The 24,601-nt window shown below is 44.0% G+C and overlaps 1 protein-coding gene across 1 annotated transcript in view; it reads left to right on the top strand.

Moving 5' to 3' along the window:
- Positions 1-24,601, top strand: part of piezo1 (piezo type mechanosensitive ion channel component 1 (Er blood group)) — a 324,721-nt gene that overhangs the window by 182,297 nt on the left and 117,823 nt on the right. Inside the window, 3 exon segments of the mRNA XM_061837790.1 lie at positions 8,290-8,413; positions 22,719-22,884; positions 23,241-23,330. Coding sequence (XP_061693774.1) covers positions 8,290-8,413; positions 22,719-22,884; positions 23,241-23,330 — 380 coding nt within the window.

Here is a 24,601-nt window from a genome sequence, read left to right as displayed (position 1 = left end):
TATGTTCATGTCTCATTTGGAAAAAAGTGTTCATAACTGCAATTTTCATCCTTTTCCAAAGTATACCGCCCTCTGTCATCCTGAAAGTTCTTTTCCTGGATGCCATAATTACCTATAACGTCTTCATCACCTGTTTTCTTCAGTAACATGTCCATTGTAATCTGCACCAATCACAATGCTCTCTTCATCTCCTCCCATCCAGAGTTACTATTTCACCTCTTGATCACATCTTACCTGTGGGGCATAGTCACTAATCACATTATACCAAAAGTGGGCAAACGTTTTGGCTCAGGGACCACATTAAGTTTCAAAAATTGATTGTCAGGCCAAGTCAGAATGAGATGCTTAGATTTAAAAAAGAAACAATAAAAAAGCCATTGTACCGACCATCCATGGCCACTCACTCGGGGTTGAGGCACCCCACAATGCAGGCCAGCCGGATGCCTCGGTAATCTGATGGTGTTGTTGTGTACCTCCTTTTTAGATGTCCCATATCTTTGGGGTTTGCTCCCAGTAAATTCCAGGGAGAACTGCTGGAGGATCCGTTATTGTTTCCACAGTCCATATCCGTCCTCATTGTTGAACTAAGTGGCTGTCTGTTAGGACAATTCTGGTCACCATTTTGAGACATCAGTAGAGGGGTTTCCAATAACATCCATATACACTTCAATATAGTGGATTTTCGATTCCAGAATTGACATCCTATGCAGTAGTCCGTGATAGTCCTCAGTAGAGAATGGAAGCATCTTGGCAGCTGGTCTTGTTGCTAACACTAAGCTTGTGCTAATAGGCAGGCCACACTCATGTAATAATGAGAGGGTATCAAAAAATATTGAAATATGAAACAAGTGATTATACACAAAAAAGAAAAATACACTCCCACAGGTTTAAAAGAATCCAGGAGTCACTTCTCCTAAAAAAGTTTGGAAGAAAAACAAGCTTCTCAGCAAGAAATAAAAAATGTCAACAGCGGCAAAGCAAGCAGAGCAAGGAAAAAAAAAGCATCTGCACTGTACAAGACTGAGAAGTGAGCAATCACTTCTTCGTTGGAGAAACTAAGTCTTAGCTGCATGTTGCAACATTGATAGGAGGCTTCTTCAGGCCCCGAATCAGCGGTTTATTTGCATTTTAAGAAGAACGGCATTCCTTCAAGGGCAACAACACCGAAATTCTAACAAGGGAGAACTGCTGAGTTGAAAGGGGCGTAACAAAAACAGTTAAATTAGAAAACCGCTCAATAAACAGAGGAGGAGGTTCAAAACATCACCCAACAACTATCTACAACAACGTCCTGACATCTCTCTCCCCAAATATCAATGGGAAGATTGGTTGTAATGATCCGTTGAGCCACAGGACACGTCAAGAACTGATTGGTAAGCAGAATGGCCGTTTTACTTGCCACACTGGGCCAAAATAACAACACTATTGTCTACCTCTCCCATGAAGCACACAGACTGAGGCCTAACTAAAAGGACTGAATTTAACCCAAATTAAAAGTGAAGAAGGCTTTTGGATAAAAGCAAAAACGTTTCCAACAAACAAGAACACTGCAGTTTCCTTGATTCAACTGGTATAGGTTATAGGATTAAATATCAACTTTAAAGGAAGGATAAATTGTTTGGCACGGTGGCTCAGCTGGAAAGCGTTGGCCTCACAGTTCTGAGGTCCCAGGTTTCTGTGTGGAGTTTGCATGTTCTCCCCGTGGCTGCATGGATTTTCTCCGGGCACTCCGGTTTCCTCCCACATCCCAAAAACATGCAACATTAATTGGACACTCTCAATTCCTAGGTGTGATTGTGAGTGTCTGTTGTCTGTCTCCATGTGAATGCGATTGGCTGGCAACCAGTTCTGGGTGTACCCTGCGTCCTGCCTGTTGACAGCTGGGATAGCCTCCAACTTTCCCTGTACCCTTGTAAGGATAAGCGGTTAAGAAAATGGATGGATGGATGGATAAATTGTCACACATTTTTCATTTTAGACAACAAATGTTTATGAAATCAAACTGAACAGTGCTATTTTTAAAAGGACACTTCATTTTCTGTATAAAAACTAATAAAGTTGATGCATTTGTTTTCATTTTTGGATTGTTCCCAATGCATTCGTGTGTATGGAAACCTTGCTTCAGCTCCAATAGGTTTGCACAACTCCACAAAAAAATTATCGGAGTCTAGAATCCAAACAAAGAACTTTTTTGCTCTAAGGCAGCAGTCCAATGTGCTAATTCTCTCCAGAGTTACTATTTCACTTCTGAGTCACATCCTGAGGGGCATACTCACTAATCACATTAAGCCAGGGCTGGGCAAACGTTTTGGCTCAATAGCCACATTGCCTTTAAAAATTTGACAGGCGGGCCAAATCAGAAGCAGAACCATTTACAAAAGAAACATACACAAAAAAGCTATTGTAGTATTATTTAGATTTACTTTTAATGGAACGTTGTTTTGTTGTTCGCCTTTTTCGCCTGTCCAACAAAGTCTGGTGTTAGTTTTGTTGTGGCAATTCTCAGGAAAAAAAAAAAAAACATTAGCTTGATTGTACCGTAACAGCAACATGAACCAATGATTTAGACATTAGTGTTAAATCAGCAGCATTCATATGACAACAGTACAGTACGTTCCACAATATAATCAAACACAATATTCTTAGTACACTTCTCTTAAGACTCTCAACTGACAGACAGATGGATGTCAATTAGTGTCACAGAAAAGTTGCAGAAAAGTCACAATGGCTGGCAAGAGCCGAACTGGACATAAACGGATCCGAAAGGATGGTCGGATGCTGAGCTCGCTCCACGCAATGATGTTTTCATAGGGGGTGCATTTTAATCCACACCGCATTTTCTACTTTAAAATACACGACACCAACACATAAAGTGCTTCAGCGAACGTGTTGCATTAACATGAGCTTCAAGGATGGCTCATTAACCGACTGAGGAAGCACTAAAATTATTTTATAAAAAAGAATTGAACAATTCAGTGAACAAATCATTTTGTTAAGGAACTGATTTGAGTGATTCAGTACACTCAAAAGAATGCTGATTATACTAATTGGCCATGAAGGCAACTCTGTTTGCGCGCGTGTGCGTGTCTGTCTGTCTGTCTGTGTTTGTCCATGTACATAAACTTGAAAGTGAGTTGGAATTTGATAGTTATTTACGTGACATCAGCCGTGCAGTACGTCAAACCAGCTCACAGTCCAGACTACAATTGAGTTGAAAGTTCTGACTTAATTTTTGAATATTATTTTACATAAGCAGCGGCACGGTGGTACAGCTCTAGAGTGTTGGCCTCACAGTTCTGAGGACTAGGCTTCAAATCCCGGCGCTGCCTGTGTGGAGTTTGCATGGTCTCCCTGTGCCTGCATGGGTGTTCTCCAGGCATACCAGATTCCTTCCACATCCCAAAAACATGTGCTAATTGGAGACTCTAAATTGCTCTGAGGTGTGATTGTGAGTGTGATTGTTGTCTGTCTCCAGTTCAGGGTGTACCCTGCCTACTGCCCAAAGACTGCTGGGATAGGCGCCAGCACTCCCACGATGCTTGTGAGGTTAACACACGCGGCTCAGAAAATGGATTGATGGATGGATTTATTGTAATTTTTTTCAGTGAGACGCTCCTTAACCCCCATGTCAATTGATGGCAACACATGACATATAACATGACTCACAATGCATTGCGCACACATCAGAAAAATATTTTTCAACTGAAAATTAAAAAATACACTTTTTACAAAGAAAATCAATAAAATTTGTGTGGAAATAGACTATCTGTGGATTTCTTTGCAGTTTTATGATATTGTGCAATCAGTGTGGATTGTAGACTCAACAATCACTCCCAATCACTTCCATTACGTACGTTACATGTCATGCAGCCTTTGCAATTGGTCAAATAATGTTAAATGTAGAATAGAATACAAGATAATGTGCCCCGGTGCAACAGCAATAATTTACAATATTTTCCATCCATCCATCTTCTACAGCTTGTCTGGGTCAGGTCATGGGGGTAGGAGCTTTAACAGACTTCCCTTTCTCCAGCCACTTCATTCATCTCTTCAAGAGGGATACTGAGGCGTTCCCAAGCCAGCCAAGAGACTCATTCAACCAGCATTTCCTAGGTCGTCTCCGGCGTCTCTTTCCAGTGGAACGTGCCCTGAACACCTCACCAGTGAGACATCCAGGAGGGATCTGAATCAGATACCCCAGCCACCTCATATGGCTCCTATCAATGTGGAGAAGCAGAGGCTTGACACTGAACCCCACCCGGATGACCGAGCTTCTCACCCTATCGCTTAGGCAGAGCCCCGGTACCCTTCAGGGCAAACACATTTTGACGACTTGTGTCCTGGATCTTGTTCCTTTGGTCACAACCCACAGCTCATGACCAAAGGTGAGGGTAGAAACATAGATTGACTGGTAAAAAGAGAGCTTATCTTTCAAATTACTCTTCACCACCACTGACCAATACAAAGTCACCATCGCTGCATCTGCAGTCCGCATCACTCGTGAAAAAGACCTCGAGATACTTAAACTTTTGTACTCGGGGCAGGATCTCATCGCTGACTTAGAGAGGGCACTCCAACTAAGGACCATGGTCTCAGATTTGGAGGTGCTGATTCTCATCTCAGCTGCTTCACACTCCGCTGCGAACCGCTCCAGTGAGTGTTGGAGATCACGGCCTGATAACAGACAACAGAACCACATCATCTGCAAAGAGCAAAGATGCAATGCTGAGGGTACAAAACCAGAAACCCTCTACGTCTTGGCTGCACCTAGAAATTCTGTCCATTAAAGTTATGAACACAATTGGTGAAAAAGGGAAGCCTTGGCGGAGTGCAACTCTCACTGGAAACGAGTACAATTTATTATTCTTACTCTGACACCAGTCGTACAGGGATTGAACAGCCTGTATCACAAAGAACCCCCCACAGCACTCCCCGAGGGACACGGTCGAACGCCTTCTGCAAGTCCACAAAACACATTTAGACTGGTTGTGACAACTCCCATGCACCCTCAAGGATCCTGCCGTTGGTGTAGAGCTGGTCCACTTATCCATGGCCAGGACGAAAACAACACTGGTCCTCCTGAATCTGTGATTAGACATCCCGTTGGAAACCTCCTCTCCAGCACCCCTGAATAGATCTTACCAGGGAGAATGAGGTTGTGATCCGGACCCTCTTAGTAAAATGGGTGACCTCCACCCCAGTCTGCCAATCCAGAGGGAATGTCCCCGATGTCCCTAGAATGTTGCAGAGGCGTGCCAACCAGGACATCACCACAATATCCAGAGCCTTTAGGAACTCCAGGCGAATTTCATTCACCCCTGGGACCCTTCCGCCGAGGAGCTTTTATAGCCACCTCATTAACCTCAACCCCAGAGATAGAAGAGCATGCCTCAGAGAACTCAGAATCTGCTTCATGATGGGAAGGTGTGTCAGGTGAATTGAGGAGGTCTTCGAAGTATTCTCCCAGCTGAGTCACAACATCCCGTGTTGAGTTCAGCAGTGCCCCATCCTTACAATCCACTGTTGATGGTGCACCGCTTCTCTCTCCTGCGATCCCGGATGATGGACCAGAATTTCCTCGAAGCCATCTTGAAGTTGTTCTCCATGGCCTCACTGAACTCCTCCAACCCCTGGATTTTTGCTTCATCGACCACAAAAGCTACATTCCGATTGGCCAGCCAGTACCTGGTCGCTGCTTCGGGAGTCCCACAGGCCAGAAATGCCCAAAAGGACTCCTTCAGCTTGACGGTATCCCTCACTGTTGGTGTCCACCAACGTGTTCCGGGGTTGCCAATTACACAGGCACCGACCACCTTATGGCCACAGCTCTGGTCGGCCGCCTCAGTAATGGAGGTGTGGCAAACCGTCCACTCGGACTCAATGTCCCCTGCCTCTCCCGAAACATATGCAAAGTTCTTTTTGAGGTCGGACTTGAAACGCCTTCAAAAAGGGGAATCTGCCAGCCATGCCCAGCAGATGCTCACAATACGTTTGGGCCTGCCATGTAGCGCCTGCATTTTACCCCACCATCCAAGCGAACTCAACACAAGGTGGTGATCAGTTGACAGCTCCGGCCCTCCCTTCACCTGATTATCCAAGACATGAAGCCCCAAGTCCAATGACACGACCAAAAAGTCGATCATTGAACTGCGACCTCGGGTGTCCGTGTGCCAAGTGCACATATTGACACCCTTATGTCTAGATATGATGTTCGTTATGGATTAGCACAGAAGTCCAGTAACAGAACACCACTCAGGTTCCTTTCAGGGGGTGGGACAGTCCATTCCAGCTCTCACTGTGATTGCCCACATTTGAAGTCCCCCAGCAGAATAATGGAGTCCCCAGAGGGAGCACTCTTCAGCACTGCCTCTAAACTCCAAAAATGGTGGGTACCCAGAACTGTTGTTTGGTGCATAAGCGCAAACAACAGTCAGGACCCGTCACTCCAACCGAAGGCACGCGGGGCTACCCTCTCATCCACCAGGGTGAACCTACAGGCACTGAGGCAGGGGGCAATAAGTATACACACACCAGCTAGCCTTCGAGCCCCACTTCCAGGCCTGGCTCCAGAGTGTGGCCCTGGTGACTCGCGTCCGAGCAAAGGAAGGTCAACTTTTTGTTCTTATCTTTACCAATGCCATAATTAGCCCATATTCCACCCATCCATCCATTTTCTTTGCTGCTTGTCCTCATGAGTGTCACGGGGTGTGCTGGAGCCTATCCCAGCTGTCAATGGGCAGGAGGCAGGGTACACCCTGAACTGGTTGCCAGCCAATCGCAGGGCACATTGAAACAAACACCCGCAACTCACAATCACACCACAGGGGCAGAGTGTCCAATTAATGTTTTTGGAATATGGGAGGAAACCGCAGTGCCCGGAGGAAACCCACGCAGGCACGGGGTGAACATGCAAACTCCACATAGGCAGCGCCGGGATTGAACCCAGGACCTCAGAACTGTGAGGCCGACCCTTTACCAGCTGAGCCCCGAGCAAAGGAATCCTGAATATATTATTTTTACCTGTTATAGGCGTTTATGGAGCCGTACTTTGTCTGGTCACTCATTTAGAACCTGTTTGCCATGAATGACTCGACCAGGGGCATGAAGCCCCAGACAACCGAGCTCCGAGGATCATCGGGACACACAAACCCCTCTACCAGGATAATGTGATGGCTCAGAAAGATTAATGATGCAAAAGCAATGGTAGATTTTTATTCTCCAGGGGGAATTTGCTATTCAACCCTTACTGTTGAATTCGATTTGTTCTGTTTCACTGCTGGTTCAACAGGCTTCAGGGCTTTAGCTGAGTTTACATACACAGGAGAGCTAAAATTCAGTCAATGTATCGCTGTATCTACTATGCTACCTGGTGGAACCACTCGACATTAAAGAGAAGGTCAAATGAAATGAAATTAAAGTAGCCATGATGTTGGTTTGATTTGGCCAATTCTCTACCAATCTTTGGTGTACCAGATTGACAATGTCATCATGCTGGATGTGACGTAGTTTTCCCACCCTCAGTTTCAAGTTTAAAACCTCATCACTCGATCTGATATGTTTTTCACCTTTAAGACATTCTTAGGTAACTCTTCTTTGCAAATAACCCCAACTGTATTATTCTTCCCATCTTCACCATTGTAAAATAATTTAAACTCTGCCCCTAAACTTCTATCCTTCCTGCCTTTCCACCTGCTTCCATTTTCCGTTATTGTGAAAATGTATTTGCGAAAAACAAAATTAGATATTCAATTTCTTCAAGTTCAAATCCATGCCCCGCCTGTGTGGAGTTTGCTTGTTCTCCTCGTGGCTGCGTGGGATTTCTTCGGGCATTCCAGTTTCCTCCCAAAAACATGCAACATTATTTGGACACTCTAAATTGCTCCTTGGTGTGATTGTGAGTGCGGCTGTTTGTCTCTATGTACCCTGTGATTGGCTGGCAACTAGTTCAGGGTATACCCTGCCTCCTGCCCATTGACAGCTGCAATAGGCTCCAGCACTTCCTGCGACCTTTGTGAGGATAAGTGGGTAAGAAAATGGATGGATGGATGGATGGATGGATGGATGGATGGATAAATTGCCCTAAGGTGTGATTGAGAGTGGGGATGGTTGGTTGTTTCTGTGTGCTGCAATTGGCTGGCAACACTGCCTCCTGGCTGAAGTTGGCTTGGATAGGCTCCAGAACTTCCACGACCATTGTGATGATGAGCGTAACAGAAGATGAAATAATGAATGAATTATATTTCATTTGGATTTATGTAAATATTAATTGTGTATCTCTGTATGTTTCAGATTCTGGCATGTGTCTTTATTTTCGAAATGCAGAAGGCCTTTTGTTGGATGATCCAACTCTTTAGTTTAGTTTGTACAGTCAAAGGATACTACGATCCTAAGTATTATTCTGGAAATATTGAAAGTAAATATATGTGGAAGAGAGGAAATCATTATTGTACTGCAGTTGATCTTTTGCATTGCACAGCTGAAGAGTTTGTTTTCAAAATGAGACATAGGCATTTTTTTCACTCGCGCCAAAATTATCCATTTGGAGCTGGATAACTTTGGCGTGAGTTTCGTAAATCTGAAAAAAATGCCAATGTCTTGTTTTGAAAACAAACTCTTCAGTTGATAATTTATATTTCCTTTTTTGGAACTCCGCCAAAATTCCCGGTAAAAATATGCCTCAAAGGTTGTACAGAAACTTGGGGTTGGAGTTGTTGAGTCTTGAGGATGGGAGCTTGGTGAACAATTCTAAATCAGCTTTGTCCAAGTCTTTATGGACAATCTTTCATCCTGTGGTATGTTTTAAAAAAAATGCAACATAGTCTCTACTGAGCTTGTTCTTACCTAAAAGACAGTAATTTTGATACTGCGTGGTGCTGCTGTCTAAGGCAGAAGGATTCGTTGAAATAGTGAAATATCATATCACGAGTATGAAGATTCTCAATGACGATGAGGTGTGACTGTAACTATGCACAGTCACAAATTATACATATACGAGCAAGCATGCGAGCGGTGTCACACATTGTGTGGGGTTTTTTCAGTTTCCATTTGCTGACAACCATTGCCACTAGTTTGGCTGCAATTATAAATGACAAATCGCAACAGGACAGCACATGCATTTATGGCCAATCAAAATGCCAGACTGTATCAGATGATCTTTCAGAAAAATTATTTGTATGAATGGTGGAAGGGTGGAGGGTAACCTCCCTCCGCTTTCAGTTAGGGGGACAGGTCTTTGCCTGTGCACCGGAGAGCAGTTCAGAATACCCACCCTTTTTGATGGCCTTAGAGGGAGTGCTGGAGAGCGCTCCCTCTGGGACTCCATCATTCTGCTGGTGGACTTCAGTGCTCACGTAGGCAATGAGAGTGAGGCCTGGAAGGGCATGATTGGGAAGAACGGCCCTCCTGATCAGAACCCGAGTGGTGTTCTTTACTGGACTTCTGTGCTCATCACGGATTGTCTATAACAAACAGGCATAATGGTGTCCACATGGTGGTCACCCTGTCAGAAGCAATTTCAACTCCCACCTCCAAAAGAACTTTACTCATGCTCCAGGGGAGACAGGGGATATTGAGTCTGACTGGACGATGCTGAGCGCCTCCATTGCTGAGGCAGCCGACCGGAGCTGTGGCCGTCAGGTGGTCAGTGCCTGTCGTGGCGGCAACCCACGAACAGTGATGGATGCTGTCAAGCTGAAGAAAGAGTCCAATCAGGCATTTTTAAACTGTGGGACTCCTGAGGGAGCTGATAGGTACCGTCTGGCCAAGGAAAATGCAGCTTTGGTGGTCATTGAGGCAAAAACCTGGGCGTTGGAGGAGTTCAGTGAGCCCATGGAGAATGACTTCAAGATGGCTTTGAGGAAATTGTGGTCTGACGTCTCAGAAGGGGGAAGTAGTGCACCGTCAACACTGTGTATAGTAGGAACGGGCCACTACTGACCTCAACTCGAGATGTTGTGAGGCAGTGGGGAGGATACTTCGAAGACCTCCTCAATTCCACCAATATGGCTTCCATGAGGAAGCTGAGTCTGGGTTCTCTGAGGCGGGCACTTCTGTCTCTGGTGTTGAGGTCACCCAGATGGTTAAAGAGCTCCTTGGTTGCAGGACCCCAGGAATGGATGAGTTTTGCCCATTCCTAAAGGCTCTGATGTTGTGGGGCTGTGAGGAAATTGTGGTCTGGCGTCTCAGGAGGGGGAAGTAGTGCACCGTCAACACTGTGTATAGTAGGAATGGGCCACTACTAACCTCAACTCGAGATGTTGTGAGGCAGTGGGGAGGATACTTCGAAGACCTCCTCAATTGACCCCTCTGTAGAAATTGCGTCATCCATGTCGCTGACCAATCAGAGGCCAGAGATCTGCATAAACCACACCCCCTTTTTGCATCCGCCGTTCCCTCAGACAACGTTGCATGGTCCAGTATAGCTTTTGTTAGCGTTTTATCACGTATTTGGGTTCTTTAACAATAGATATGGTTAAGAGGTGTAGTCACAGACTTTGTAATAGTGACGACAGGTATCCTGAAAGGCTAGTTGGTGGAGTTCAATTCGTACCCTTTCCAAAACCGAAGATCCAGTACGAAAAATGTCTTCGATGGATCAATCTTTGTGGAAGACCGCATCATCAACTGAATCCATCTAAAATCAACCGGAACAGAAGACCGAGTACGAAAAATGTCTTCGATGGATCAAACTTTGTGGAAGACCGCATGATCAACTGAATCCATCAACCGGAACAGATATGTTTGCACGAAGGTAAGCCCTATATTTGATTTTCAATACATGTCTCATATAAATGAATTAGCAGTTCTTCGCTTGCATAACATAGCTACGTGTGAATGATTGATACACTTGATCTGTGTTGAGCGATATTTTGCGATGATCTGACTGCACAAACGTGTCTCTGTTCGCCGCTCCCGAGCTAAGCTAAACCGGACTTTGTTTGCACGAAGGTATGCTCTATATTTGATTTTCAATACATGTCTCATATAAATTAATTAGCAGTTCTTCGCTTGCATAACATAGCTACATGTCAATGATTGACACACTTGATCTGTGTTGAGCGATATTTTGCGATGATCTGACTGCACAAACGTGTTTCTGTGGCGACTACCGAGCTAAACTACACCGGACTAGCGAGTCCTAAAAGCCTTCGACGTGCACCGAGACACCAAGACTGAAGGAAGGATGTTTGAGGACACTATAAAGTAGTGATTGTCGTACTCGGTCGGGACTTACGTAGGTTCGGCACTAATTCAAGAATAATTATTGAGGGGAGCGCGCGACGTTACACAAAGAAAACAAGAGAAACAACTCGTAAATCAAGCCTCGCCTTCTTCTTTTCCTTCATATGGCGGTTCACAAACGGCTATACAGATACACATACAGATTCTGCACACAAGTGTGATATGTAACACGAAAATAGGAAACTGTCAATGACGAATTCGTCTTTGGGTTATAATATATTTTATGATCTGGCTTCTCGGTCTTCCTCTGACTCCGGAAAGAGCTCGCGCTAATATCAAGGGTTTCTCCGTCGATATGCATGTAAATACCATTGAAATACCCCTCGCTAAAATACTTGAAGCCCTGCTGTCTGCTTTTCAACGATATTTCACTATTGGCTAAGAATGCAAGTGAGAAATCAGCTGGTAAATTGGACAATTTCGCTCTAGTCTTTTCTTCCTGCGCCGCCATTTTTGCTAATTGTTTGTCTGAGGTTAGCACATGTGGGGTGACGTAACTTCAGGAGGCGTGGTTAAGTGCCCTGTATGGAGGGGTCAGTTCCACCAACACGCCTTCCCATGAGGAAGCTGAGTCTGGGTTCTCTGAGGTGGGCACTTCTATCTCTGTGGTTGAGGTCATCGAGGTGGTTAAAAAGCTCCTTGGTTGCAGGGGCTCGGGGGTAGATGAGTTTCGCCCATTCCTAAAGGCTCTGGATGTTGTGGGGCTGTCCTGGTTGACACGCCTCTGCAACATCGAGTGAACATCGGGGACAGTGCCTCTGGGTTGGCAGACTCGGGTGGTGTTCCCCCTTTATAAGAAGGGCGGCCGGAGGATGTGGTGGGGATCACACTCCTCAGCCTCCCTGATAAGGGGGCTGGAAAGGAGACTCTGTCAAGAAGTCGAATTTCAGATACGGGAGGAGCAATGTGTTCAGGATCCTCAAGGGTGCATGAGAGTTTTGTGGACTTGGAGAAGCCGTTCGACCATGTCCCCTGGGGAAACCTGTTGAGGGGGAGGGGGGTCTTTGGGAGTATGGGTTACTGGTTGGGTTACTGGGTTAATCCCCTGATAATGACTGTTCGGTCCCTGTAAAACCATTGGCAGAGTTTGGACCGCATTGCCGACAATAAGTCGGACTCTTTCCCACTTGGATTCTGCCAAGGCTGCTTGCCTTTTGTCACAGATTTTGTGCACAACTTTTATGGACAGATTTATTGGCGCAGCCAAGGTGTGGAGGTGTCTGGTTTGGTGGCCTCAGCATTGCATCTCTTCTGACTGGGGTGGTGGTGGTCACACTCCTCAGCCTCCCTGGTGAGGTCTATTTAGGGGTGCTGGAGAGGAGGGTCCGTCGGGAAGTCGAATCTCAGATCCAGGCGGAACAATGTGGTTCCGTCCTGGCCATTGAACAGTGGACTAAGTCTACACCCTTGGCAGATCCTCAAAGGTGCATGGGAGTTCGCCCAACCAGTTTTGTGTTTTGTGGACTTGGAGAAGGGATTGGACTGCTTCCTTCAGGGAGTCTTGTGGGAGATTCTTTGGAAGTATGGTGTAATGAACCGCCTGATACGGGCTGTTCGGTCCCTGTACGACTGCTGACAGAGTTTGGTCCGCATTGCGGACAATATGTTGGACTCCTCGAAGGCTGCCCTTTGTCATCGATTTTGGTCATATCTTTTATGGTGTAGAGTGCTGGGATGAGATCCTGCCCCAAGTGGCGGAATTAAAATATCTTGGGGTCCTGTTCACGAGTGAGGGAAGAATGGAGCGGGATATCGACAGATGGATGGGTGCAGTGTCTGGAGTGATGTGGACTCTGTATCAGTCCGTTTTTGTGAAGAGTTTGCTTAGTCGAAAGGCGAACCTCTCAATTTACCCGTTGATCTAAGTTCTTACTCTCACCTATGGGCTCGAACTGTGAGTCGTGACCGAAAGAACAACATCCCTGATACAAGTGGCAGTAATGAGTTTCCTCCGCAGGGTGTCCGGGCTCTCCCTGAGAGATAAGCTTGGCCATCCGGGAGGGGCTCAGTGTTGAGCCGCTACTCCTCTACATTGAGAGGAGCCAGATGAGGTGGCTGAGGCATCTGATCCGGATGCCTCCCTGATGCCTCCCTGGTGAGGTGTTCCGCATATGTCACACCGGAAAGTGACCCGAGGATGACCCAGGACTTCCTGGAGAGACTATGTCTCTTGATTGGCCCTGGGAACACCTCGGGATCCCTCTTGAAGAGCTGGAAGAAGTGGCGTGGGAAAGGGAAGTCTGGGTATCCCTTTGAAAGCTACTTCCTCCGAGACCTGACCCATAAAAACGGTAGAAAAGGGATGGATAGATATTTTTCCCATTTTCTGTTTATTCAAATTTTACGATTTCTCTATGGCTTCTTAGTTTTCAGTAAATGTCTTCTATGTTGAAACAGCCAAACTTAAAATCCATTCATTTCAATCTATCACCATTTATTTTGGGGTCTGTTATTGTGTGAATGCAAAATGGCTGCCTCATTCTGACAATTCAGCTCATAGTTCCCTCTGGTATAGCAACAACATTATTAGGCTCTAGTGTGATAAAGAAGGGCAGTTTGTAAAAGTAATTCCCCAAAAGGCACTCTCAAATTCACTTGTTAATTTTCATGTAAAAGCCTTAGTACACAAAAGAAAAAAAAATAATGATATCCAAAAATGTCATTAGCATCGTCAAAAAACTAATCACGAGACCTCATTTTGGACACCTCATAGTTAATAAATTTTGGAATCCCAAGTTTTTGAAATTTTCCTTTTGATTATTTCCCCCCCCCCCCCCCTTGAAACAACCTTTTGGAGAGCACCACCAAAAATTCAAAACTTTTTTCTGTAAAATGTATTTCTTTTCTATAGGGAAATTCAATAGGCCATGTCTTGACTGTTATTGGTCAAATTACACAAATTGAATTCCAATGAAATTGGGACATTGTGTTAAAAAACAGAATATCATAATCCCACATTTTTCAGTGTTAACGGGGACTAGAACCCCCCATAAAATCAGAAAAACCATAAAGTAGTACCCCCTTCCATACACAAACACTCTCATAACCCCCAACCACCGTCCTCCGCCCACACACACCCGGGTATTTTCATGTATGTGTATCTGTGTACTAGAATGATAAAAATATGTAAACGGTATTTATACTTTACATATTTGTGACAAAGATTCCAACAGTACACAGATTTACCTAAATCTTTAATTATCAAACGTTTGTTAATCTTTCCTGATACAGTCGCATGACCATGGTTGGGAAACACATCGAAGACGCTTTTGGGAACAATAATGGTACGAAGCACTGGTTTGCTGCTCGGAACCGTTTATTAGATCCTTAACCACTCAACATGTCCTCTCTTAAACAATGCTCCTCCCTGGTTACCTTCTAAACTTGTAAACTGTACAACTGTTCGCGCTACGTTTCCACACATCTGCAGAGTCTCTCTTTATCTCTCTCTCTCTCTCTCTCTCTCTCTTTCTCACACACACACACACACACACACACACACAGACACACACGCGGCAAAGGAGAGGCTTTAAGTTCACTCACCTGCATCATTCCAACATGACAATTGTAAACATAGTCCTTTAAAGGTCAAGTGTCATCAAACGGATGATTTTTGGTATATTATTCATGAAAAACCCACAGCCAATTTGGTCACGTGTTTTTTCACCACAAAACGTGATTTTGATGTATACAGCTTTTTGTAACTCCCGCCATGAAAATCCTCTGGAGGGATTTGTTTTCGAGAAGAAGCAGGAAGTGACGTATAGGACAGAGGCGCCCCCTAGTGGACTCGTTTGTTTCCATTAGTTTTACCTCCGGGAAGGTAGCTCATTGTTCCTTCGTGTTAGCCAAAATGCCGGCTCATTGCATTGCTGGACATTGCTTGAACACTCGGGAGAATGGAATTACCCTTCATAAGTTTGAAAGAGACCCTGCTCGTTGTGAAAAATGGATTGCACGGGTGCAGAGGACGAGAGCTTCGTGGGTTCCAAATAACAGGTAGGTGTGTATACAGCTCCAAAAAAAAAAATAGTTTGGGGCGGACCACGTAATCGGTCTCTCTCATAACGTAGTAAAAGATCCGCATATGAAATGTGTCGATGTGTGCGTCGCCCAGCCAACAATGTCTCGATGGTGTTCATCGAGTACTGCGGCGACTTTGAACATAACCCTAAAAGCAACATAGCTAGGCTCCACCTCCTCCTTATATTCCACCACGGGCACAGAAACTCAGCCACACCGACTGAGGCGCTGGGTTCAGCGGTCACAGCTTCTGCGAAGGCTGCGCGTCGAGGGGGGCAGCTCTGAAGAACCCACCCAAGAATGCGTTACTGAGTCGCGTGCGCGCATAAAGCACCCCGGCTCGACTGTGCACCGCTCAGCTCTGTCATAAGCCACACCGGCCGGCTGCGATGAGCCGCGATGGCTCATATCCACCGCGGGAGTGGATCGGATGGGATCCAGTTTGGCCGTGATCGGATATCATCTGAACATGGCTCGAAACAATAGTATAATATTTCTCTGAGGGCTCGAAACAATAATGTAATTTTGCCCCGGTAACTTCACTCGGTTGTGTGGTGTTGTCCTTTTCAAAAGAGCATCCGTGTGAGAAGGGGCGTTGGAAAAATGCGAATATCTCTGTTGTCTGGCTTCCATAGTAGCAGGCACTGCGCGTTTTCAACGGCGGAAGTGACGATGATGTCAAGGACAGAGGACGCGACTAATATGGTGACCACTTGGATGTCGAGGGACACTCAATTGCGCAACTTTGTGCGTGGATGACGCGCTCGCCGCTCACTTTTTTTTTCGTATAGACATTGAAGTGAATACTGTTATATGTATTTTTCAATACAATATCTATTTTAGAATGTTTATAGGGATGACACTCGGCCTTTAAAAGAAGTACGCGTAGCCGTCCTCTTCCAAAACAGGCCTTTTTCATCCATGTTAAAAACGTGAGCTCGCCACCTAGGAAACTCTAAAAGGATAAACGTACACGCGTAGTTACCACCTCTCAGGTGCCGCGGAGGAAGCTTTCGCTGGGGCAATATGCTGAGGTGGGATTGTAACTACATAATCAAAACGTTATCGCGTAAAAAAAAAAAGTTATCACAAACACAACACTGAGATACAGTACATGTGCCTACCAGTCAACAGCGTTGACATGTCAACGTGCACAACAAAGAAATGGGTGGGAAAACGGAAGTTGCTGTGTGTGGCTTCGATAATGCACAACCAATCAACTCACGGGATAAAGCCACTCGTGCTCTCATTGGGTGATATCTAGCTGGGAACCAATAAAAAAAATATATATTTTTTTTTTGCTTCATTGGTTCACATGTTGCACTGGGGATGTGGCTTGTATCAATCCGTGTTGTATCAATGCCCCTCATGTAATATAGTATGTACTGCAAGGCGATCTGGCTTTTTTTTTTTTAAATTGGAGGGGGGTTTAAAAAATGTGATGCACTGAATCCGCAATAGGTGAAGTGCAAAGTAGAGAGGGATTACTGTACAATGATTTGCAAATTATGTCAACCTACACAATACAAACCCAGTATTACAATTAGCTTTACTGGCCAAGTGTGTAAAAATATTCAAGGAATTCTTCTCCGGCAGTTGGTGCTGCCCTGGTACGACATTCAGAACAAAGAACAACAAAGCAACAAGAACATAGAACAAGAGACATTGAGAGAACTATTCCTGGGAATAGTCACGCAAGATGTAAAATCTTCTTCATTTAGAATATGTAAGAGATAATTGTGTCAACGTCCCACATTGTGTTAAGCTTGTACACAGTGCCTTTACCTGTTTGCGGTTCCCATAATGGCACAAGGCAATAAAATAGTAGGTTTGCTGATCAAGAATTTAATGACTTAATTGCCAGAGGGAAAAAGCACGTTCGAATGCTTCCCAGTTTTGACTTTCATTGGCTCTTGGTAGGGCTATAAGATCGACAGACTCAGGTCAAATAGTAGAGCGTAAAGTCCAAAGCAAACATGGTGAAGCAGGATTTAGTTATTTGGCTGCATAAAAATGCAGTAAGTTGCCAATATAGGTCACATCAGCCCCAAATGAATATTTTCAAACCCAGATTAAAAAAAACACTTCCACTTTTCAATATTGCACTGTACTCTGTTTTAATTGTACTTTTTGATTTTCAAATGTTTCAAATGTTTTTTTTCTTTTTGTATTTTGATGCATTTAATCGTGTAAAGCACCTTGTGTATGAAATGTTCTATACAAATAAATTCGCCTTGCTTTATGTTTAATTGAATGCACTTCAACAACAAGATGTTTAATCTTCAAACTGATCAACTTTATTGTTCTAGCAAATAATCATTAATTCTGTATTTTATGGTTGCAACACATTCCAAAAAAGCTGGGACAGAGTCCTGTTTACTAGTGTGTTACATCACCTTTTTTTTTTTTAAAGAACATTCAGTGAACGTTTGGGAACTGAGGACACAAATTGTTGAAACTCTGTTGGTGGAATTTGTTCCTGTTCTCGCTCGATGTTCAACTTCAACTGTTCAACAGTCTGGGGTCTCTGTTGTAGTAATTTACACTTCATAATGCACCACACATTTTCAATGGAAGACTTGTTTGGAATGTAGCCAGGCCAGTCGAGTACCCGTACTCTATGCACTTTTTTACTATGAAGCCACATTGTTGTAACCCATGCAGAATGCGGTTTGTCATTGTCTTGGTGAGCTAGACAGGGGCGTCCATGAAAAAGACATTGCTTGGATGGCAGCATATGTTTATCCATACACTGTATGTACGTTTCAGCATTAATGGTTTCTTCACAATGTGAAAGTTATTCATGCCATTGGCACTAACATAGCCCCATACCATCACAGATCCTGGCTTTTGAACTTTGCGTACATAAATAAATTGTTCTTACCCTCTTTGCCCTAGAGGACATGATGTCCTTAATTTTCAAAAACAATTTCAAATATGGACTCACTGGACAAGAGAACACTTTTCCTGTTTTCATCAGTCCATCTTTGATAAGCTTGGGCACAGAGAAGCTAGTGCCGTTTCTGGGTGTTGTTGATAAATGGCTTTTCTTTTGCATTGTAAATTTTTAAGTTGATGTAACGGTAAACTGCATTTACTGACAATGGTTTTCTGAACTGTTCCTTTACACAATTTTTAATGCAGTGCTACCTTTCGGATCGAAGATCACAGGAATTCACTGATGATTTTCGGCCTTCCTGCTTACATGCAGTGATTTTTCCAGATTCTCTGAACCTTTTGATATACAGTGATCCCTTGCTACTTCGCACTTCACTTATACCGTCAGTGCTTCACTTTTTTTTTTCTTCACCCCGCCCAGAAAAATATAGACTCGAGATGATGAAATCCCTAAATTCCGTGCAGTTGTACATTGAGGTGCATTGTCCTCAAACTGTTCAATTATTTTCTCATGCACTTCTTCATAAAGAAGTGAACCTCACCCTGCCTTTGCTTGTGAATGATTTAGCAATTCAAGGAAGCTCCTTTTCTACCCAACCATTACCGTTATATGTTCCAAATTAGCCTGTTCACCTGTGAGATTTTCCAAACAGGTGTTTGATGAACATTCCTCCATTTTCTCAGTCTTTTTTGCCATCTGTCCCAGTTTTTTGGAATGAGTTGCAGCCAGAAAATACTAAGTTAATAAGTTATGCTTAAACAAAAACAAACATTCAATATCTTGTCTTTGTAGTGTTGTTAATTAAATATAGGATCAAGATGATTTGCAAATCAGTGTATTCTGCTTTTTTACATTTAATACAGTGTCCCAACTTTAATGGACCCCCAGCTGATTTTTTAATTTTAAATTTTTTCAAGACTCAAACAAGAAAAGATGACGAAAAAACGAGAGTCTCATCACTAGGGAACTCACACTAGGAATATACAATGCCACAATGAAGGAAAATGACAAAATGATTTGACATCTGATAAGGCTGTTTGAGTATGTATAAGAGGAGGAGGGCAAACAGAGAAATCTGGCTAAAACTTTGTCAAACATAAATCAATAAAAAATAAAAAAAATTACACCTCTGAAATAAATACCTTTTAATCACATGTAAATGACATTGTCCAGACAGGGCATCATCTCGAGGTTATAAGAAAATTCTATTGTGGTGGGTTTCTTGGACAACAGGCAGGACTGTAACTTTTAAATGCTTAAGCTTTGTACTCATATCATGAATACACTTTATACTGTATATGTCCTAATTTTACCACTTTTGGGGTGATTGGAGTTTATTGTAATGGGATGGTTGATTTGAAACACAAAAATTTATTATACCGGTAATCCTCTTGGATCTATGAACACTAGGGTGAATCTGTTCCCCCGACATCTTTCAAAATCAACAAACTTTTTTTTCTGGAGGTGAGATTCATCATGTAAGAGCTGTGTTTCAAATTTGAACGAAATCGAATCGTGTTTAGGGGTTCCTCATGGAGATCAAATTTTCCGAAATTAGTCGGATTTTGGTAAAGAATAGTCGATCAGCAATGCGGCCATTTTCCGGAAAGCTAAGCTATCGTCGAGCGGTGTTGAGAACGTCAGGACATTCTCTGGAACGTTCAGAAGGACTCATGAAATCCTTGAGCAGGTTGACCTCTCAGCCCTAGTTGGCGTTTACCTCTCAGTTAACGCGAAGTCATTGAACTGTCAACATGGCTGTTGCGAAACCGAAAGACCCGCGGTATATTTTGCTTGGGACCGTCCCAACCCCGGATTATAAAGCCATCGAAGGAGCCAAACTTCCTTCCAGAAAACATATTGTTCTGTCATTCATTGCTGCAAAAGAGGAATTCCAAAGACAAGACGTCCCCAAGCCTAACAGGGAAGCCGCAAAATCTGTCATTCAGGAAGTCGTTATTTTTTACCAGAAAGCGAGGATACCAACAGTTGTGGAAAACAAGATGTCGGAGAAGGTTGAATCATTATACGCTGACATGCAAGAGTTGATGAAAATTCCGAAAGATCGACATTTGTCAGGAAGACCGCTTAAACGCATCGAAGATTTCAAATCCGGGTTGGAGGAAACGTTTCCATTCTGGCCACGTGATGTCTTCGATCGTATTTCAAATGAAGAAGACCGCCTGTTCCTGAAAAACATGATGGAGACCAGGACAAATGTGATGGGAGGCATTGATTCAAACTTGGCCACAACAGAGATGAAAGTCGTGGAGTATCAAACAAAACACCATGCGCATTGAAAGAGAACAGCAACAACAGCTCGAGACAGAAGTCGATAAGGAACTGGTCGAAGACCCGGACGAGTCATCCGAAACAGATGATTCAGACGAATTCGCTCCATCAACATTGACTAGACTTCCCCATAGAAGACTGAACAAGACTGGCTCAGATATACACGTCCCATTTGATGTACTGAAATCACCGAAATTAGTTTCAACGGCAATGAGGAACAATATTTCTCCTACCGCGCTAGCGGCAACCGTAGAATCTCTCATCAGCTCATGTGATGGCACTACATCTGCAGTAAACTTGAACCCAGTGCAGTCCTACCGGTACCAGAAGGACACTGCCGCCAACATTGCTGAGACAATCCAGACGGACTGGGTTCCTCCCCGACCAGCAGCAATTCACTGGGATTGCAAACTAATGGAGACATTACCTGATAAATACGCAAAGGATGATCGTCTTCCCGTGTTGATTTCGGGCGTGGGTGTGATCAAATTGCTCGGTGTTCCTGCCCTTCCTGTAAAGTCTTCAGAAAGAGCTGGAGATCTTCTTTCTAAAGCTACCCTCAATCTAGCGAAGACATAGAACTGTAGTGGCAATATTTCAGCTTTGGTATTTGATACCACCAGTGCTAATACAGGACATCTCACAGCTGGCTGCATTTGCATCCAGGAAAACTTCGGGAAGGCTCTGTTGTGACACGTCTGTCAAAGACATGTGGGTGAAATCTTACTCACAAAGGCTTGGGATGCTCTGGGTGTGGAAGTATCGAAAAGCAAAGACGTGTCAGTGTTTACGAAATTCAGGGACAGGTACTCTGAACTGAATTTGACTGCTGAGCTGCCGAGAGACAGCAGTTCGGATCCTTTTATGCTGGAGCAGCGACATCATGTAATTGAACTTCTGACAACCATCAATCAAGACAGGCACTGTGACCCCAACTCAGCTGCTGTGAACTTGTTACTATGAGGTGACTACCGAGAACTGCTAGACTTGGTTTTAGTTTACCAAGGAGAGGACAATACATCCAACTTTCAAAAACCCGGTGCGACACACAAACCTCACTGGATGGCGAAACTTTTGAATGCAATCAAAATGATTCTTTTAAGAAATTCTGTCGCCGATTTGAAGGATAGACTCTTATCAAAGTCTTTCATGGATAAAGTAGCAAGATTTGTGACTTTTGTGATGCACATTTATGTCCCGTGGTGGTTCATGTGTCCAATTAGCTCGGAAGCGCCGATCAATGATTTACAATTGGCTCAAAATTTGACAAAATTTGTGTATATTGATCCAGTGATAGCTAAAGCCGTTTTCAAGGGTTTCATGAATCACTACTGGTACTTGGTGCCAGAAATGATTCCGCTCAGTCTCTTCAGTGACAGTCTCGACAAGACAGAGAAACATGAAATAGCGGTAACAATTATCTCATTACTAAAGAAACCACATAACGAGAGTCGGCACGGGACTGGTTACGGGAAAACAATTTTCCCCCGTTTTGACCCTCAACATACAAAGTTGAAAGATTTGTGTTCATGCGATTCATGGAGATTCTTTGAATTATTTGATATAGACACTTATTTTCTTCATCACGATCCTGAACAATGGCAGTCAATGGAAAACTACCGAAAACAATCTGTCGTCCGAAACCTGAGGGTGACTAACGACAGCGCCGAGAGAAGTGTAAAACTAGCTGCCGAATTTCTAAAATCCGCTAAAATGGAAAAAAATTACCAAAATATTTTGCAAGTTGTGGAAAATGACAGGAAAGCTTTACCAAACCAATGGAAGAAAATGAAAACCAAAATTGAAAATTGGTATTTGCATTTGTAGACAAACTGAGAAAAATGTAACATTTTACTATTGCAGCGTTCTGTAGGTACATTTCAGGATGTATGTTTTGAATGATGGATGTTCATTTGAATGAATATTTTACAAATACATTTTAATCTTTCCTTTTGGCTATTATTTTTATGAAATCACAGATACTTTATTGCTTGCAGTCCACTGATGCTAGTAGAAATTTAGGCTTTAATGTGTCAATTTGACTGATGCAATGTTGAGATTTCCATCGCGACGAGGAACCCCTAAACATTGAAATATTTCATCCGAATTTCACCATTTTACTTTTAATATCAAGCCTCATGCTAGAAAAAAAATTTCAGTTCAAAAGACTCAAGTTTTCAAGGGGGACCAGATTCACCCTAATGAACACTGTATATTTTTAATGTTGCATGTGTTTGCATGTTGTTATTTTTTATCTTGACAGCGAACCTAATTAGTGACAAGAACTGTCACCTCCCAATAGAGGAAGCTGGGATCATCTGGGACAGTATTTGTTTTCTCTTCCTGTTGCTGCAGAGAAGGGTTTTCCTCAGTTTCTATTTCATTCATGTAATAGCAGAATTACAGGCATTTCGTAAACAGGCCTCAAGGTAAGACACCATACCATAAACATGACCCGGTTCACACCACATTGCTGAACAGATATTCGTTGATGTTTTTTGTTTTTTTTTGTAAATGTGACAATATCATTTTCTAACAAGAAAAACATGAAAAGTGTTTAGGGCTTTGTATGTAATGTTATAATCCCAGACAAATGTGATGAATGGAATCAGACATTTGTTTCCTGAAAAAGTCTATATTGTGTGTGATTTTTGCAGGTCCGTGAGACCATTGTCATAATTTGATGATTGTACACAAAGTTTTCAGCTTTTTCTATTTTGCATTTTTACTTTGCGATGGCAATGGTAATTGTTTTGCTTTTGTAATGGCATCCATATCTTCGCAGGGGGTTTGAGTTCTTCAAAGCCACTGTAATGAAAAACATGAAATCACACCAACAGGCTGAGATAAAATCCTTATCCCAGCTCAAGCGACCGTAAGTGTTCAAAGATCAGTGTGACACAAAACACGTGAAAATTCACAAGTGTCGGGGGAATGCTGCTGGACCCTATCCCAGCTGTCATCGGGCAGGAGGCGGGGTACACCCTGAACTGGTTGCCAGCCAATCCCACGGCACACAGACACAGACAACAGTAGCACACTCACCATCACACCTATGGCCAATTTAGAGTTTCCAATATATGTTTATGGGATTTAGGAGGAAACCCGAGAGCCCGGAGAAAACCCATACAGGCATGGGGGGGAACATGCAAACTCTATACAGGCAGGGCTGGGAGTAGAACCCCGGTCATCAGAACTGTGAGGTCAACGCTCTAACCAGTTGCTCCACCTGACACTCACACACGCACACACACACACCACACACACACACACACACGCACACACACACACATATCCCCTTCATTGGATTAGAACCCCAGTCCTCAGAATTGCAAGGCCAAAGCTCTAACCAGTTGCGCCACGGTGCAACATGACACACACACCACACACATGCACACGAACGCGCGCACACACACACACACACAAATCCACTCAATGACCCATCACCAAATTGTGGTGGATGGGTTTGTATGTCCCTATGATCCAAGGAGCTAAGTTGTCTGGGGTATCACCCACCCTGGTGTGGTCACCCACGGTAAAAAGGTCCTACGTGCGGGACCAGACAAAGCATGGCTCCATAAACCTCTCTGAGTAAAAATAATGGATTGATGTTTCCTTTGCCCGGACACCGTTCAACGCCCCCACCACCACCTCCGAAGCCAGGCCTGGAGGTGGAGCTCGAAGGCGAGCACCTGGTGGCTGAGCTGGGCACAGCCCGAAAGGGTAACGTGGCTCGCCCTTCCCATGAATTCATCACCTGTGGGAGGGGCCGGAGGGGTCAGATGCAATGCAAGGTTGGCAGTGGCCTAAACCAATCCAATCCCCGGCTATTGAAGCTGGGTTGAGGGACGTGGACTCACCTTTCTGCAGGGAAGTAGCGTGACCTGGTTTGTGCCGTCTAGAAGTTATGACTAGATATAGTCAGGCTTGCCCCCACACACAGCTTGGGCTCTGGTAAAAGGCTTCTTGAGAGGGGTTGGACTCTTTTCCATTCTGGAGTTGCCCACAGTGAGAGGTACTGAGCAGGCATGGGTATAATTATTGTCCTCCGGGTCGGCACATGTATGGTGGGTTTTATCCAGGTGGACGAGAGTGTAACCTCTCGCCACCTTCGGGTGGGGGGACGGATCCTGTTTGTACCTATGG

The sequence above is a fragment of the Syngnathoides biaculeatus genome, chromosome 12 (genome assembly GCF_019802595.1).
Source record: "Syngnathoides biaculeatus isolate LvHL_M chromosome 12, ASM1980259v1, whole genome shotgun sequence".
Lineage (NCBI taxonomy): Eukaryota > Metazoa > Chordata > Actinopteri > Syngnathiformes > Syngnathidae > Syngnathoides > Syngnathoides biaculeatus.
Note: the sequence above shows the minus strand (reverse complement) of the source record. Positions and strands in the feature narration are given on the sequence as shown.